A 15,071-nucleotide genomic window follows, 5' to 3' on the forward strand; every position below is an offset into this window, starting at 1 on the left:
ATTTTTGCTCCTTAAAGCACATATTCATAAATATTGTGCTTAATAGTCCCTTTTTCTGTAATCTATGTCCCTTTTTGTTTTTGTAGTACATACATATCATTCTCCTTTCCACAGGGAAATCAAACATGGCACATCCCATTCTGAGCAAAAGGGAGGATCCTCCCTTTTTCAAACTTCAACTCGTAACCGAAAGCTAACAATTCGCATTCCAATGAGTAATAATTAATACGGCCAGTGGTGGAAACACAAAAGCAATTTAATGGTTTCCAACCGAGATTTATTTTGAAAAGATTTATCGTAATTATATATGGAGCGGAGTTGGTTTGACCCACGGGAGAGGGAGGGCGGGAGGTCTGACTTCGGTCCAGTCGGGCGGTCGCAGGCGGCCGGTCAACGCCCGGTAACCGCCTGGTCACCGCCCGGTACCCGCCCCTTCCTCCTCCAGCCGCTTTTCAAAATCCAGAATCCGGGGAAGGATGACATACACATGCGGAACCCGAGGCGGGAGGCTGGAGGAAGAACACCCGTTCTTTTTTCGTCACTTCTCTGATACCTTCTGGACATAACGGTTGGGAAACAAGCCGGAACCAAGTTTCTGCGTTGCGTTGTGGCTATTTCTTTCTCCGTGTGTGTGGATAAGGCGAAGATTTTTTTTTTTTTGTAGCAGCGAGGGAACAGTGATACACAGAGAAATGTAAAAAAATAAGAAACTTTTTTTTTTCTGCAAAGCTGCCTTTCAAAGGAGAGGACCGTGTTCAGAGTTTCGGAGATACCGGTGAGTGTTTTTAGCTAACTTTAGCAATCGCGAAAAAGTGCTAATGTATCTTAGCATCACAATTCGGGATGGAGTTAAGCTAACAGCGTTCCCGAACAAACGGTTCCTCCCAGCGGGGCTGCGGGTACATTAGCCCGGTTAGCAAAGTCACCACCTCCCGCTAAGAATTCAACCCCTTGTGCCGTTTGTTTTTTTCTATCACACAGACTTAAACCGCCTTTTTTATTTAATTAAATAGAATTCTTAAAGTTTTGAAAGATTTTACAAACTCTTGGTTATCCCCCGAGTACAAAAAAAAAATGTTTGAGTTAGTGAGATAGTGACTGATAAAACTCTGCTGATCCCCCCGTGATCTTCAAAAATGTTGAAATTCAACTGAATTTTAAATTTGTGACCTCCTGCTGGAAAGATATTGTATTTGTTTTGGTTTTTCATTTCATTTCCTCCGTCTTTTGTGGATTTTGCATTTTTTTGTCAACTTTTTTGAAAACAATGTGTGGGAAAATCTCCATGTTTTCCTGCCAAATAGTTTGTGCAGTTTTAAAACAGTTGTTAAAATTCCAATTTTGTATCAAGTTGAAGACAGGATGTTTTTTGCAGGGTTCCTTGCAGAGTTTTGGTTTCATTTCACTGTATGAAGGACTTGCGGTCATAGTCCTCTGCTGTTCCCATTGGAAAATATTACCTGAGATTAGATAGCATTACCCCAGCAGAGAAAGAAGATATGAAGAATGATAAATTCCATTTTCCTCTGTTTCGTGTCCACATTACTGCATCCTGCAGTTCCATCGATGTCATCAATTGTCGGGGAAAAAAAACCCCAATGGGATTTATTCCAAAATTGCGGTGAATAATTCAGCACCAGTGATTTCAGGGATGAGGATAGATTATCTCGCTTGTGACCCGAGCTGTCCTGATCTTTGGCTGCAGCAGCTGTCAGTCCTCAGCCACCATGCATCACCGCCAGCCAGTATCGCTCCTTCAGACTGAAGAAAATGGAATCCATGTAGGCCCATTAATTTCCTCATTAGAGGTATTACAAAGAAATCCTTCGCCAGCTTCAGATCAGATGTGGAAGTGCTGAGCCTTGATTCTCCTGCATCTTATTAGCCTCACAAATGCGCAGATTGAGAATCCTGATTCAGTTTTTCTGGAAAGACCTATTGTCTGTGGTGAATGACGACCCCGAGTCTGGGGTCTGAGGGGGACACCCGGTGAAGTGCTCGATGATCCGAGAGCAGCTGGAAAAGTGGGGGTCGGGAGAGCTTTTTTATGAATATTGCAACGTGTTGAAGTAAATGAATTGAATTCAAATCTATTCAAATCGAAAAAGTCCTCCTGTGATATTTTGGCCTTGATTTAATTATCCATTTTAGTGCAGAAATGTGTGGCACATGCATTTTGGTCCAAACCAAAGCGTCTCATATAACTGACCAAGCAGAACATGGTCCAAAACCAGATTTCTACAACTCTCTTTTGTCCATACCTTCAAAATCAGGTGACAGAAACATTTTTGAATTTTCTAATCCCGTTTTGAACGGTCATCTAGAATGTACTCTGGAAATTGTGCAAAAAATTGAAACAAAAACATTCCCAAAATCAGTTTTATCCAGAAGATGAAGCAGAAATAAGATTTACAGAATAGAACTGTATGTGAAATTGTGAATGCAGCACTTTGTTCAGTTCTGACTTAGGATATTGACTTCCTTCAAACTCTGGAAGCTAAAGTGACTCGGCTTACCGATTCTTTTTATTTTTAATCCATGATGGCTTTTGGCTTCACAAATAATCTAATGATTTGTTTTCCATTACGTTTCAGTGGCTCAGAGCTTCCCTAGGCGTTTGTATTTTGATTCCATAAAGTGTTGCTCTGTATCGTTTCTTTTTTTTTTTTTTTTTTTTGGTCATTCATAGTAATTAAACTTTTGAATAGAAAGAAGAGAAACTTAAAGTGACAGCAGTTCCTGCTGCCAGCAGACACACACCTGCACACTGTCCTGGTGAAACCGTCCCAATTAGACCCCAGGTTGCTTGTCCCACTTGATTCAGTGCCAGCTTACTGTCTTCTTCTTTTTATTACAAGCTGTAAAAGCTCTTAATAAGCCTTTACTTGTTTTAGCCAGTCCAAAATTAAATAGAAAAGTGTGACTCCATCCAATGTATTTACCTTTTTATAAAAGTAAAAATGTCCCATGTTAAATAGTCATCATTAGGTAGAGACGTGGCCCCGTCTATTGATTTACCTGATTCTCTCATTATTGTAATTGGATTACTCAAAGCCTCCACCACAAATGAGGCTGAGCCGTGGGCTCCGAGCTCAGTCGCTCAGCGACACTTCTACAAGATAGAGCTGTTGGTTTTAAATAACGTCTGGTAGATGTTTCCACTTGTTTCTGTGAGTGTCTCGTTTTAGTGAAGCGGTACCAATATTTTATTGCTTAAAGCAGTCATTTTAAATTGGCGTTGAACTCTTTCACTGTCTTGGAAATACACATTAGTGAAAGTCAAATTTGCAACATCCCTAAAGATTTTCCTCCTTCCAGGTAAGGGGCCTGTTCTGGGGAATGGATGACGAACAAGAGCGGGATCACTATGAGGAGCGCTTGAAAGAAGTTTTTAACAGTTTTGATGGCAGCGGTTGCGGCTCTCTGTGCCCAGAGGAATTATCTGACCTCTGCCGGTCTCTGCACCTGGATGACGCCACCCCAGCACTTCTCGACGCACTACTCCAGAACCAGGACTGCCAGGCGGCCAGGGTGAGGTTTTTTTTTTTTTTTTTTTTGTTGCTGTTACTTATTTATTTAGCTAGTGAGTTATTTGTTTCTTTTTTATATAACTGCTGCTGAAGGAAGGTGCTGTTAACGTCAAAAGTGTTCTGAATAAAGTCATTGTTGAGTGCTTACGTGTGTTGCTGACTAAGACTCCATGGATATCAACCCGCAAAACATAATATTCTAAAATAGGACAATGGCCTTTTAAAATTTCTTTTACCTCGATCTAGATTGCTCCTACTCACAGTAATCACTTATAAATTCTAGGTTTGCAAATGTATTTTGGTCCCAATTAAAGCCAAAAAGTAATGTCATGTTGCTATCCATTCTTATAAATGTCGATATGAAACCTTTACAGGTCAGTATTTTAATGTATATTAGTTCCTTGATGGCACATTAACATATCTTTGTTGGGACATCTACTACAAACCATTGTATTTAGAATTCCTCTGAAGCTAACTTTTATGTGTTGAGTTCATCTTGGAAAGGTCTGTTCAAAGTCTGCACATTCTGTCATCTTCGTGATTATTTTTTTTTCTTTTAATTCCAAGTTTAGATTTCATCATGCTCTTTTTAGATTTGCCCCCAAAACCTAAAAGCCTGACATTTTTTTGCAACGTAAGTCAATGTCAAATGATCACTTAAAATCACAGTTTTCAAGTGAAGATAGCCTCAACCCCTAGATTTACATCAACTGCAACAATCTTGTCGTTAGCTACCGTGCAACCTGGTTTGTTTCAATTTTTTCATTTGCCCTCTCTGGATTATCATCGCTCCTTTTCTGTTGCTATGTAAATCTTGGCCTACGGACTTCCCCCTTTATACAATCTATCCTTTAGAATTTAGTAGACACCTGTGTTCAGCCACTCCAGCTTATCCAGGCTCCTCAGGCTATATGGTGCTTTGTTAGCTGCCTTGTTGAGGAGAAAATGTGCCCCCATCAACCGTCATCATAGTGGTCTGTCGTCAGGACAACCGAGTGGACTCATTGCCATCCGTTCGAGGGTGCTCTTTGTGGAAATGTATGAAATACAGCGGATGTTTGTCCGATCTGTATTATCGGAGTTGTATGAATTTACGACTGCGCCATACATTCAGTGGATAAGCAGATTGAGAAGGAATCTGAAATAGCTTTTCACCGCACTCTTATCATAAGGATTGCTTGCATCCAGGCGTGTGGACAGACGGCTGGCTATTGTCTGGGCGGGGTGAGCAGAGAGGTCAGTGATCTGATCGCCTACCCAAGGCATCATACAATAAAGTTAAAGAAGAACCCCCCCCCCCCACAGAAAGCCGGCAGCCGCCAGCCTCCACACACAAAGAAAATCAGCATATTCAGGGTTAGCAGCTGTTGATTCTCGAAGTGTGACCTCCCTCTGCCTTCGGCCCCAGACACCCAGGAAGACCCAGGCACCTCCTGCCACATAGGGAGTTATAGCCAGTCTAAGGAATTTCCTGAAATCCTCTTTTTTTTAATTCTTTTTACTGTAGGGCAGGCATGCTTTTGACTGTCTTCACATTTTTCGTATAACTGACATTTTCCGATGAAAATCCTTGTGATTCTTGTCGCAGGTTGACTTTACCCAGTTCAAGAATGCACTTATTCTGGTTTTATCAAACATCCAGCCTCCACAAAAAGAACAGGAGACGCCTCCGAAACCAGGTAACGTCTATAATCTTAAATTAGGAAAACTTGGTATCTAAGAACCAATATCATAAAGCTGAGTAGTTGTCATTAGCAGAGACGAGCGGTGGTTTGTATCAATATATTCATTAAATATTGTCCCGCTATTATAATGTATTATGAAGTGGATGATTCTTTATATGATGATTCCTAACTTTACTGTCCATATCTTTAGATTGTTCAACATTCTTCTCTTTTCCACTCGTTTCCTAACCGGATTCACTCGATGGTTTTTAATATAATTTGAAAATGCCATTAGAAAACCAGCATTGAGTCACATTTTAAATGTCTGGAAAATCCACAAGAATTACAAATTGCTATCAAGATTACCTGGACAGTATGATAAACAGGTGATTCAAAATATTTCAATTTCATATTTGAAATATCAGATGGATGAATCTGCCCTTTTTTCTCCCCAAATAAAGTAGATGAAGAGTGTTTTTTTTGTGTGTATTTTTATTGGCTAAGACAACATATTTGTAAGTGGCTTTGGATAAAAGCGTCTGCTAAATGACTGTAATGTAATGTAACAGTAGCACTTTCCATCCACCGGGACACTTGGTCCAAGTGGAAAAGGCAGCAGTAAGTCCAAGACGCGCCGTCGCTGATTCAGCAGTAAATCTAAATACAGAACCAGAAACACAAGCCAAACCAATTACCTGCTCCGTCATGGCTGGACCATGAGCTCGCTTTTCGTCCAACCGCGATGTTAGTTACCGAAGGGCTTTTATGCTGAAGTATTATCATTATTATTTTGTCATTTGTTTTCCAGTTTTGAATTACTTTTCGAGAATCTAAATTGATATCGCCGCTCATCGGTGAGGAAGATATACTGGTATCTTATGGATGCAATGTCAATGATGCATTGACAGATCCAGAGGGATTCATGCCAAACAATAAGGTAGAAAAAAGGAGACGCTGGGATGATTTAGAAGTCATCGTTCGAGTTTGTTTTTTGTTTTTTTTTCCTGCGATATCAGCCACAAGTTTTTATGTCTAAACTTTAGCAGGGTTTTCATCTCCTGCTGTCCAGGCAATGAGGCATAAAGTGTAACACTGTTGGAGATTTTCTCCGCAGTCAGCATAAGAAAGACTGTGGACCTGAAATATCTGTTTTGTTCAAATCAAGTAAAACTGTTTTATAAAACCGTCCATTGACACTTTTGAGGTTATGATTGTTTTGGAAGTGTGGCTAATATTAGTCAGCAGATGCTTCACTGGATCCTTTGCGTTGTCTGGAACTTACAATGAAAATCTTGAGTGAATGTCATTGCCTTGTAGGTTGTTGTTTTTTTTTGTTTTTTTTTTTTAAGTTCTCTGTTCATCTCTTGCAGAATCTCCAGAGATCCAACCAAAGTTTGTAAAGGGCAGTAAACGGTATGGCCGCCGCTCCACGCCGGAATTCATCGAGCCCATTTCAGACTTCTGCGAGGTTACGCGTGCAAATCCAACCGAGGCTAAGGATCTGGAGGACAACGATGACTCGGCTGTTCCGAGGAAGCGTGAGGTAAAAGACGGAGTTTGCCAAGTTATTCCGGCACCACGGTGTTCCTTCAGACACACGGATGCCATCCTTATCAGGCCGGCTGTCCTTGCCTGGACTGCATCTCAGCCGCCGCAGACTGGCATTATTCTTAGCTAATCTGCTTAGCCACACGCAGGGTAGAGCCTGAGATGTAATGTAGACGCTCCGACGTAGGATTTCATTACATAACGACACAGGACTCTCTGTAAATAACGGTTTGCATAACTAGTGTTTAAAAAGCCTCGTCTCTAGTCAGGATTTTTTTACGCCCTGTTGGTGTTGTCTGTTTGCCATATCATCGGGCCAGAGTAGAACAGCGGTTGTCAGGGCAACAACAAGGCGTTTACGCGTTTAAACATACCAGCAAATTTTAATCGATTCCCGTATTTATTGTAAGAGTCAGATGAACAGGTCCCCTTTTCAGTAACCAAACGTGAAATTTGGCTGTGTGAGTAAAACCCTCATTGTAGCTGCACAGGATTGCAGTGGTTTAAAAGCTGATATGCCGCTGTGAGATTTCTAGCAGTTATTCGCCGTCGGAATTGCGCGACTGAACGCTGCTCTGCTCCTGGGGTTGATCTTCTAGATCCTTTTTGTGGATAATCCAGCTCTCACTGCTGACAGACAGTTGTTTGACATGTAGGGAGGCCTAAGGTCACATTTGGCCTCAGTACTCGTTGCCTGCAGCAGAAATCAGGGATTTGATTTGAAGTATTACCAGCAAGAAGTGCCATCTGGTTAGCTTGTGCAGAAACTATTTGTCAATAGTCTGTTTGACATTAAAATGAAAATAAGAGTTGTGAAAATTGTTTCATTCAATTCCTCTTTTTACATTATTTCCTTTTTTTTTTTTTTTTAATTTAAAAAGATTTAATGAAGGGAAGCATAAAAATGTCACATTGGTTGATTTTCTTCGGCGACCCCTGAAGGGAGCAGCCGAAAGGAGAAGGCGAGGGCGCTGACAACTGTGGCCATGAATGGTTTGATTTGAAGTTGATATTGGATGGTGACTCTTCCAGTGTGAAGATTTGCTGCACCTCCCCTTTTTATTTTGTAGTTTTTTTTTTGTGTGTGTGTGTGTGTTTTGTTTGGACAGACATTTTTACAGCAGGTTTTTCCTGTCACGACATTAGAGAAACCGGTGTCACTCCGCTCTGGTGAACTGTCCATTATGCGTAACGGCATGACAGTGAGTCAACATTTCACGAGTTGTTTTTTCAAGCCTTTATTTTACCAGAAGAGCTTAGACTTTTAATGCTTTAAGGTATAGATACTCCAACACAGGAGAAACACTAAAGAGTGAGGCCATTAGTTAATTCTAATCAAGATTAAAATCATTCAGAAATGAAGATGCCTCCTGATTTAGCAATTCCTTAGATTTTATTCAGGCTTTTAATTTGACAGGAAATCTAGCCTGCAAGATTCTTCCAAGATGTATGTGGGGAAAAAAAAACGTAAGCCCTTCCTTTGCCCGCGTTGGGACTCTCAAAAGTCAAGCTATTGTTGAGTTTAACTTATCACTGCGCGATTTGATGACTGACGAATAAGTGGACCGTCAATACAATCCAGACATTAATACACTGCCAGTTGATGGCAGAACAGGCTGATTTAAATTAATCATTGATACTTAAAAGTACAGTTTCTGGTGAGTTTTGGATTCCTCTGGCCCACCCGGTTACCTTCATCCCATCGGTGTCCTCTACCAGGGTTAAGCTAACCTTAACCATGAATGTGCGCAGTCCATATAAAAAGTAACAAAGCACAGACTCTTGGTCGTCACAGAAGCATAATGCATCTGGTTCGGCTCCTGCGGAGCTGGCTGCGTTCAGATTCGGTTGTATTGTTTGTGGTCCAGATGCCTGCCAGCTCAGGGCAGCACTTGTGAAGACGCTGAACATAAGCGTGTCTTGGTATTGACTAATCTAGGTTGCAACAAAGCAGCAACGTCCAGCCCGGCGACCAGCAGATGGGGACGGGTCAGGGGCCTCAGCGTCAGACACGGCTCGTCCAGTGCTTCGGGAGGAGGAGGGAACAGGGGTGTGAAAGAGGAACAATGAGCTCAGTACCCCCACTGTCCTGGATGCCTCAACACCATGTATCAAAATGCCACTTTCTGAATCCCATCTGTCCTTCATTCCTCTACTGTTTGCTCCCCCAGACAATAGATGGGCTTGGGCTGGATCAAGAGTGGGTCATGCCTCACCCAAGCCCTCCATCTTCCATATTCTAAAAGCGGGGCGATCAACTTAACTTGTGTAATGAGCAGAGTTCCCTCGTGATCCGAAAGGCCCGAATTACGACGGCCAAAAAGAAAAATTGGAAAAATAAACAACAAAAAAAAGCGGGACTCGCATTCGTCTTCACCAAGATTTCAGTCTCTTCATGGTTATATCATAACAGAAAAAAAACTGTAGATTTAAATATGAGAATAGAAGTTAAAATGACCAAATCTAGTTTTCCAAAAAGTATCATTTTGTTACTGCAAATCAGCCCGCACATGCTATTAAAGCTCAACCTTTTCAAACAATTGTCTATTCTCACCGCCAGTCCCTGTTTGCCCACTGACCCTCCCTGGGGGCCCGTGCCTTCACAAAAGTGCTTTTTGTCAGCCCTTCCAGCCCCCACTGAATGCAGACCTTGTCTAAGTTTAAAAAAATCCGAGAGCTTATAACAGAGAGTCGAAAATTCTGCACCCTAAGTCAAAATTATTTTCAGAAAACAGAATCCTAAAAGTTGTGCTTTTGAAGTGCTTCCACGTCATGCCCTGTGTGTTTATCTCTTCCAGCGCTGGAACGGTCATGAAACGAGCTCAGAAGAGTACGAGGCAGAAGGTACATCGGACCGTCCGCTTTTCAGAAAACACTCTTCACAAACACACTTTTGGATCCAAATAGTCACCGCGTCTTTCCCAACAGGCCAGATGCATCTCTGGAACCCGGACGAGCCCAGCACCCCTCGGAAATCAAGCGTCGCTGTGTCGAGCCAGTGGGAGGAGAAGCTGCGAGAAGCCTGCGATGACGTTGCCGTATCATGGGATGGATGTGCTTCTCACTCCCAACTCCTCGGCTTATGTGAACACCTGGGTCTCGAGGTGAGAAGGAGAATTTTTAAACCGCACTCTGAGCGGGATAAAATCTCAATCGCTTCTCATCGGACTGATTATGATGTGGATTCATGTCGCGTGAGTGATGTTTAAACATGAGAAAAGATGATAAAAAGAAGTTTGGGACGACAGAAAAATTGGCGTCAATGTGCGACCGGTTACATGAAAATAACTCTTGAATCATCTGAGGTCAAATTATTATTATGAAACTCTTACAAGTGTTGAAAATCTGTACTTAAATGCAAACCATGACGGATTTATTTGTGTCTTCAGCTGGATTCTCTTCCATGATGATTGCGATTGTGCCGTCTCTAACCAACCCCTAATATCTACGAAGGATATAGTTGTTTTTTAAATCCAGTCGCTTTGACTCTTTAATTTTGAATGTGTAGGTAGATAAAGTGCTCTCATCCTTTCAACACAAGACTAATTATGCTTAATTAATGCGGTACGCCTTCCTTTTTGAAACATGACCTACATACAGTGTTTGTAATTGGGGTTGACCTTTAATTAGACAGTTGGGAGAGTAAATAACATGGAAAGAAAACTATGTAGGTAAAAAGATTTTCAAATGTAGATCTTTTAATGATTTTATGAATGTACAAATCATTACCATCGTCTCCGTGTTTCCGGGCCACCCGTTGTCTCTGGAATTTATTTTGTCCCTGTAAAGCTCTCTTTTGTCTCTCAGGTTACTGGGGATGTTCTCCAGGGTCTAAACAGTGATGGAGTGATGGATGTTCAAGAGTTTTTCTCCACGGTTATGTGCCAGAACCAACCTCCCACACCGTCTGCCTCCACGCCTTACAGACAACTCAAACGACTCCACTCCACTCAGGTGAGGCCGTTTATTGTCGGGCGCCATCGAGTCACCAGATGAATGCTTTCTTGAAAATTCATATGAAGAACACATTTCCTTACGAGGCAAAAACATTTTGAGTGAATGACCATCTACACCAGGGGTGGGCAAAGTACGGCCCGCGGGCCACATCCGGCCCGTTGGTCTTTTAAATCCGGCCTGCAAAAGATTGGTACGGAATTTATACTGATGTGAATGATTGGATCAATGAATGTGGGAGCTCGAACAGGAGATTATTTCATTTTTGGAGCCACTTGAGAATTTTCCTGAGCTGAATGACAGATTGGCTGCATGATTCAGCCTTTACCATAGACATACTGACACATGAATGAGCTGGACGTGAAGCTACAAGGGAAAAAACGGTTTGTGCATGAAATGCAAGCAAACGTCAGAGCCTTCAAAACCAAGCTGGTTTTATTTTCAAAGCAAATGTCAGATGAGTCTGATATGTACTGTTAACAAATGCGTATTTGTTTTTTTTTTTTTTGTTTTTTTATATACATGTATCGTATCAAGTCAATGCGCCTCCTGAGTCAAAAATTTTGCCCAGCCCTGATCTACACACTGACCCGTCTTGGGTCTTTTCTCGTAACAGCCCTTCGATGAGGGACGCCGCAGGATCGCTCTTCCCTCTGCGCTGACCAGCACCATCGGTATGCGGCTGTTCTCGACCCTCGACGACGGCACGGGTTTCACACCTGCAGAATACGTTTTGGATGCCTGGATGGACGAGGGCATCGAGAACAGCACTGAGATCCTGCAGGTGAAGCACGCCTCCCCGTTTCATGAGTGTGTTTTTGAAATGGATACCGGACGGGCATCTGTTGCACCTGGATGAGCCCAGTCGGCGTGTACATTTCATAAATAAAACCGACTGTGTGTTCTGCTGTTACGTCACCTGTGATGAGTTTGATTTGTTTTTTTTGTGTGTGTAAAAGGGAGAAATGGCATGTGGTGACAGTGTCATGCTGTTGTGTCACATGCATGGTATCGGATTACAAAACATGAGCGTGCTACCAGAAATCGTGCCCCGTCAGGATATTATGCCGGCTTTATCTGCCTGTATAAACAAAACAAGTGGAATATCTATGAGCTTTCTTTACCACATTGGTTATCATCGTCGGCTCCGAAAGTAACGCTTTGTATGGATTCATTTTGGATTTCATTTGTTTCATTCAAATCATTATGGACCTTAACGCAAATGGAAATTTTGTGTGTTCCTTCAGGCTTTAAATTTCAGCCTAGATGGAAAATTAAGTCTCAGTGATCTCACCGTTGCTCTTGAGAATGAGCTGCTCATCACAAAGAACGGGATTCACCAAGCAGCTCTGGCAAGTTTCAAAGCAGAGATCAGATATCTCCTGTGAGTATGAGTCCTCATTGTAATGCAGCAAAGACAAGGCTCGATGCTGTATTTTAACATGGATAATGTCTTCATTTTATATATCAGACCTACAGCATTAATTTGATGTAATAGATAGGTTTGGATATTGTAGTAGGCTTCATGACAAGTTCGTTAGAATCGTGTTTGAACATGGACTTGGTTTGTTATATGATTATTTGTATTAGTTTGATTAATGTCGATGTTTTTCCTCTCCCTTTCAGAGGGTGCGTCGATCGAGAATTCAGAGAGAAGGAGAAAATCCGCTTGGACCTGGAAAAAGCAGAGAAACTCAAAACTCAGTTTGCCACCGAGGTGGATGAACATCACTCTTCAATCGAGCAAACAAACAGCTTAAATCTCAGGTAACGTCAGATCCTGCGCTCCTCCCAGCCGCTGTATTCCTGGGTGTTTTTTGTAGAAAGCCGCTCACTCCACTCGTTCTATAGTTTCTTTTTCCGACTTCTGGATATTGAAGGATTCAAGAACCAATGGACTCTGATCTCTCTCCTCCATATTACATGCAATGTAATCGTTTGGGTCATTAAAATGCCTCTAAAGCACGCCTAATGGCCTTTCTTAAGTATCCACCACTAATACCCAGGACGCTGTAGGTTTTACATAATGACCTTGCAAAACATCTGACCCCATATATTTCCTACTTCCTCCATCTTCTGATCCCGTGTTTCTGTAAATCCCAGCATGACTGCCGGCCTGGAAGTTTCAGGACCTCTTGACCGAGGCCTGGTCTCCAACCATGTATTCAGGGAAACGGAGTCGCTTCTCTCCAGTCCACCTTCGTGTGCGATACAAAGATGGTCAGCTCGGGCCTCGAGCTGGAACTCTATTTGATTCCACATTAATCCAACACTTAATCTGTTTGATGGTGGTCCAGCTGAGCTCAGCGGCTGCCTTTAGGACTTGATTGCAGAGCCAGCACCTCTCGCTGCCCCTCCTGCTTTAGGGTGGTTTGTCCAACAGGGCTCTTCTTCCTTGGCACAAGACACATGATGTTGTTGGTGTTACCTAAACATTGGAGGTCAGAAGGTTCCTGCATAACGTCATGCTCAGAGTGGGTGAAGAATTAGGACCAGAAGACCTTGTAATCTTTCTGTCAATAGCCCGTTCCCATCTTGTCCACTGCCCTGCTGCCTCCGACTCGTGCATTGTTTCTTGACCCCGCACTCTCAGCACCCCCTCAATCGTCCCTGCGCTCACTTCACATTAAACTTGAGTACAATACTCCTCAGTCAACAATATTAATCAAACCTCACACCCCGTATTTGGTTTGGATGGCTCGACAGGACCACATGCCCCCGGGCTGATCAGTGCTGGCTGCTTTGGTTTTTTTACAGTCACACTTTTGCATTGGAACCTGATCCTGTTAAACTTACGGCTGAAAAGATGCAGTCAAGAGCTTTGCGTCAAGACGCCGATGCTACTTTTGATGTTGAATGATCTCTTAAGTATGGAAGTACCTGGACTATGCTGAAATGTTCTTGTCCACTTCATGGATTTGCATTGCCCTAATCACAGGGATCAGAAATATCATGAATCAATTCCTATGTATTATTATTTTAGGAGAGTCTGTATTATGCTGCCTTATTGTCCGTGTTCACAGGAAAATGGAGCAAGACCACAAGGAGAAGCTCGCTGCCGTAAGATCAGAACTGATGAAGGAGATGGATCAGATTCAGCAGCAGGCTGTCCTCCAGCGTGAGGAGCTGGAGACAGAAATAGAGAAGATCAGGGCAGATGAGTCTTTCCTCAGAGACCATCTGTCCATCTCTGTGAAGGTACCAGAAAGATCTCTCCTCAATTTGAGTGTCTACTCAAACATTATGGATTTACAATTTTTGAAATGTTTTTTTTTTTTCTTTCTAACTTAGTATGCAATAAAGTATGTCTTTCTTTTATCCCAAATAATAGAATATCCGTTTATTTTACCCCCAACTAATAATTTTTACAGGAAAACCGGCGTCTTGAAATGGAGGTCCTGGACACGACTGAAAAACTAGTAGAGGCACAAAACCAAGTCACGAAACTCCAGTCAAGTTTGGACAACATTTTGAAGGAAAAGGTAAAGAGACATTTTGTGCCTATCTGAGTTAATTTTTAAATTCATTTTTCTGTCAAGTTTAGCTCTTTCGAGCATTCTTTACTGTGAGTTTTTTAATGTTTAATTTTTAAGAAAATCACAAAAGTCTCCGATTTTTTTTTTTTTTTTTTTTTTTTTTGTTCCACGAGCATTCAGTAAATAAGTTGTTCATAATTGCTTTCTTTAGTTTGGCGACCTTGATCCTGGCAGTGCAGACTTTTTCCTGCAGGAGGAACGTATTAAACAGCTACGGAGTGGTTATGAAGTTCAGTGCAGGGTAAGATAACTCACCCTAAAAACAACCAGCTTTTCATGCTTTTTTTTCCTACTGTAGGTAGGGGGAAAAAAAAAAAAAACCAATGTAAATCCTGTAGTGTATGTCTTGGTAATAATGTATTTCTATAATTGGTAGGAACTGCAGGATCGTATTGATGAGCTGCAATCAGAGTTGCAGGACTTCCACAGTCTTGGGCGAACTCATCCGCAATGCCACAATCCTCTCTCAGAGGAGCTGGAGAGTAAAAGCCCCGGCATGGAGTCCGATCCAGGTCGGCTAGATAGAGTTCACAACACACACGGAATGGACCGCGGTGAACTTAATGCTGTAGTTTCACAATATATCCAGCAAATGTATCCCCTCGGCGGATCTTTGCCTGTTGAACATCTGACTTGTTTGTGTTTGCCAGGCATCGGTTCAGAGGAGGTTCCCCCCTTCAGTTTGAGCCTGGAGGCAGAGATGGTGCTGGAGCAACTGAAAGATCAACATCTCAAAGAAATGGAGCAGTTAAGGAACCAGCTCGAAAGCAAGGTCAGTCCGGTAGATCTTTATATATATTGTCTGGAGTTGTTTTTTTTTTTTCTTAATCTGGTATCAT

General features: G+C 42.1%; 1 protein-coding gene across 1 annotated transcript in view; it reads left to right on the plus strand.

Annotated features, from left to right (window-relative positions):
* Positions 1-488: 488 nt before the first annotated feature.
* The window catches only part of nin (ninein (GSK3B interacting protein)), a 28,617-nt gene continuing 14,034 nt past the window's right edge, over positions 489-15,071 (plus strand). The window contains exons 1-15 of the mRNA XM_086154592.1: positions 489-775; positions 3,319-3,531; positions 5,119-5,209; positions 6,565-6,737; positions 9,541-9,586; positions 9,671-9,846; positions 10,550-10,696; positions 11,313-11,480; positions 11,944-12,080; positions 12,323-12,463; positions 13,720-13,894; positions 14,068-14,178; positions 14,384-14,473; positions 14,609-14,744; positions 14,883-15,004. Of these exons, the coding sequence (XP_086010718.1) occupies positions 3,340-3,531; positions 5,119-5,209; positions 6,565-6,737; positions 9,541-9,586; positions 9,671-9,846; positions 10,550-10,696; positions 11,313-11,480; positions 11,944-12,080; positions 12,323-12,463; positions 13,720-13,894; positions 14,068-14,178; positions 14,384-14,473; positions 14,609-14,744; positions 14,883-15,004 (1,905 nt within the window). The 5' untranslated portion in view covers positions 489-775; positions 3,319-3,339. The remainder of the gene's footprint in view (positions 776-3,318; positions 3,532-5,118; positions 5,210-6,564; positions 6,738-9,540; positions 9,587-9,670; positions 9,847-10,549; positions 10,697-11,312; positions 11,481-11,943; positions 12,081-12,322; positions 12,464-13,719; positions 13,895-14,067; positions 14,179-14,383; positions 14,474-14,608; positions 14,745-14,882; positions 15,005-15,071) is intronic.

Source organism: Fistularia commersonii, chromosome 1 (genome assembly GCF_037954325.1).
Source record: "Fistularia commersonii isolate RoL2024-O1a breed Wild chromosome 1, RoL_Fcom_v1.0, whole genome shotgun sequence".
In the NCBI taxonomy this organism is placed as follows: domain Eukaryota; kingdom Metazoa; phylum Chordata; class Actinopteri; order Syngnathiformes; family Fistulariidae; genus Fistularia; species Fistularia commersonii.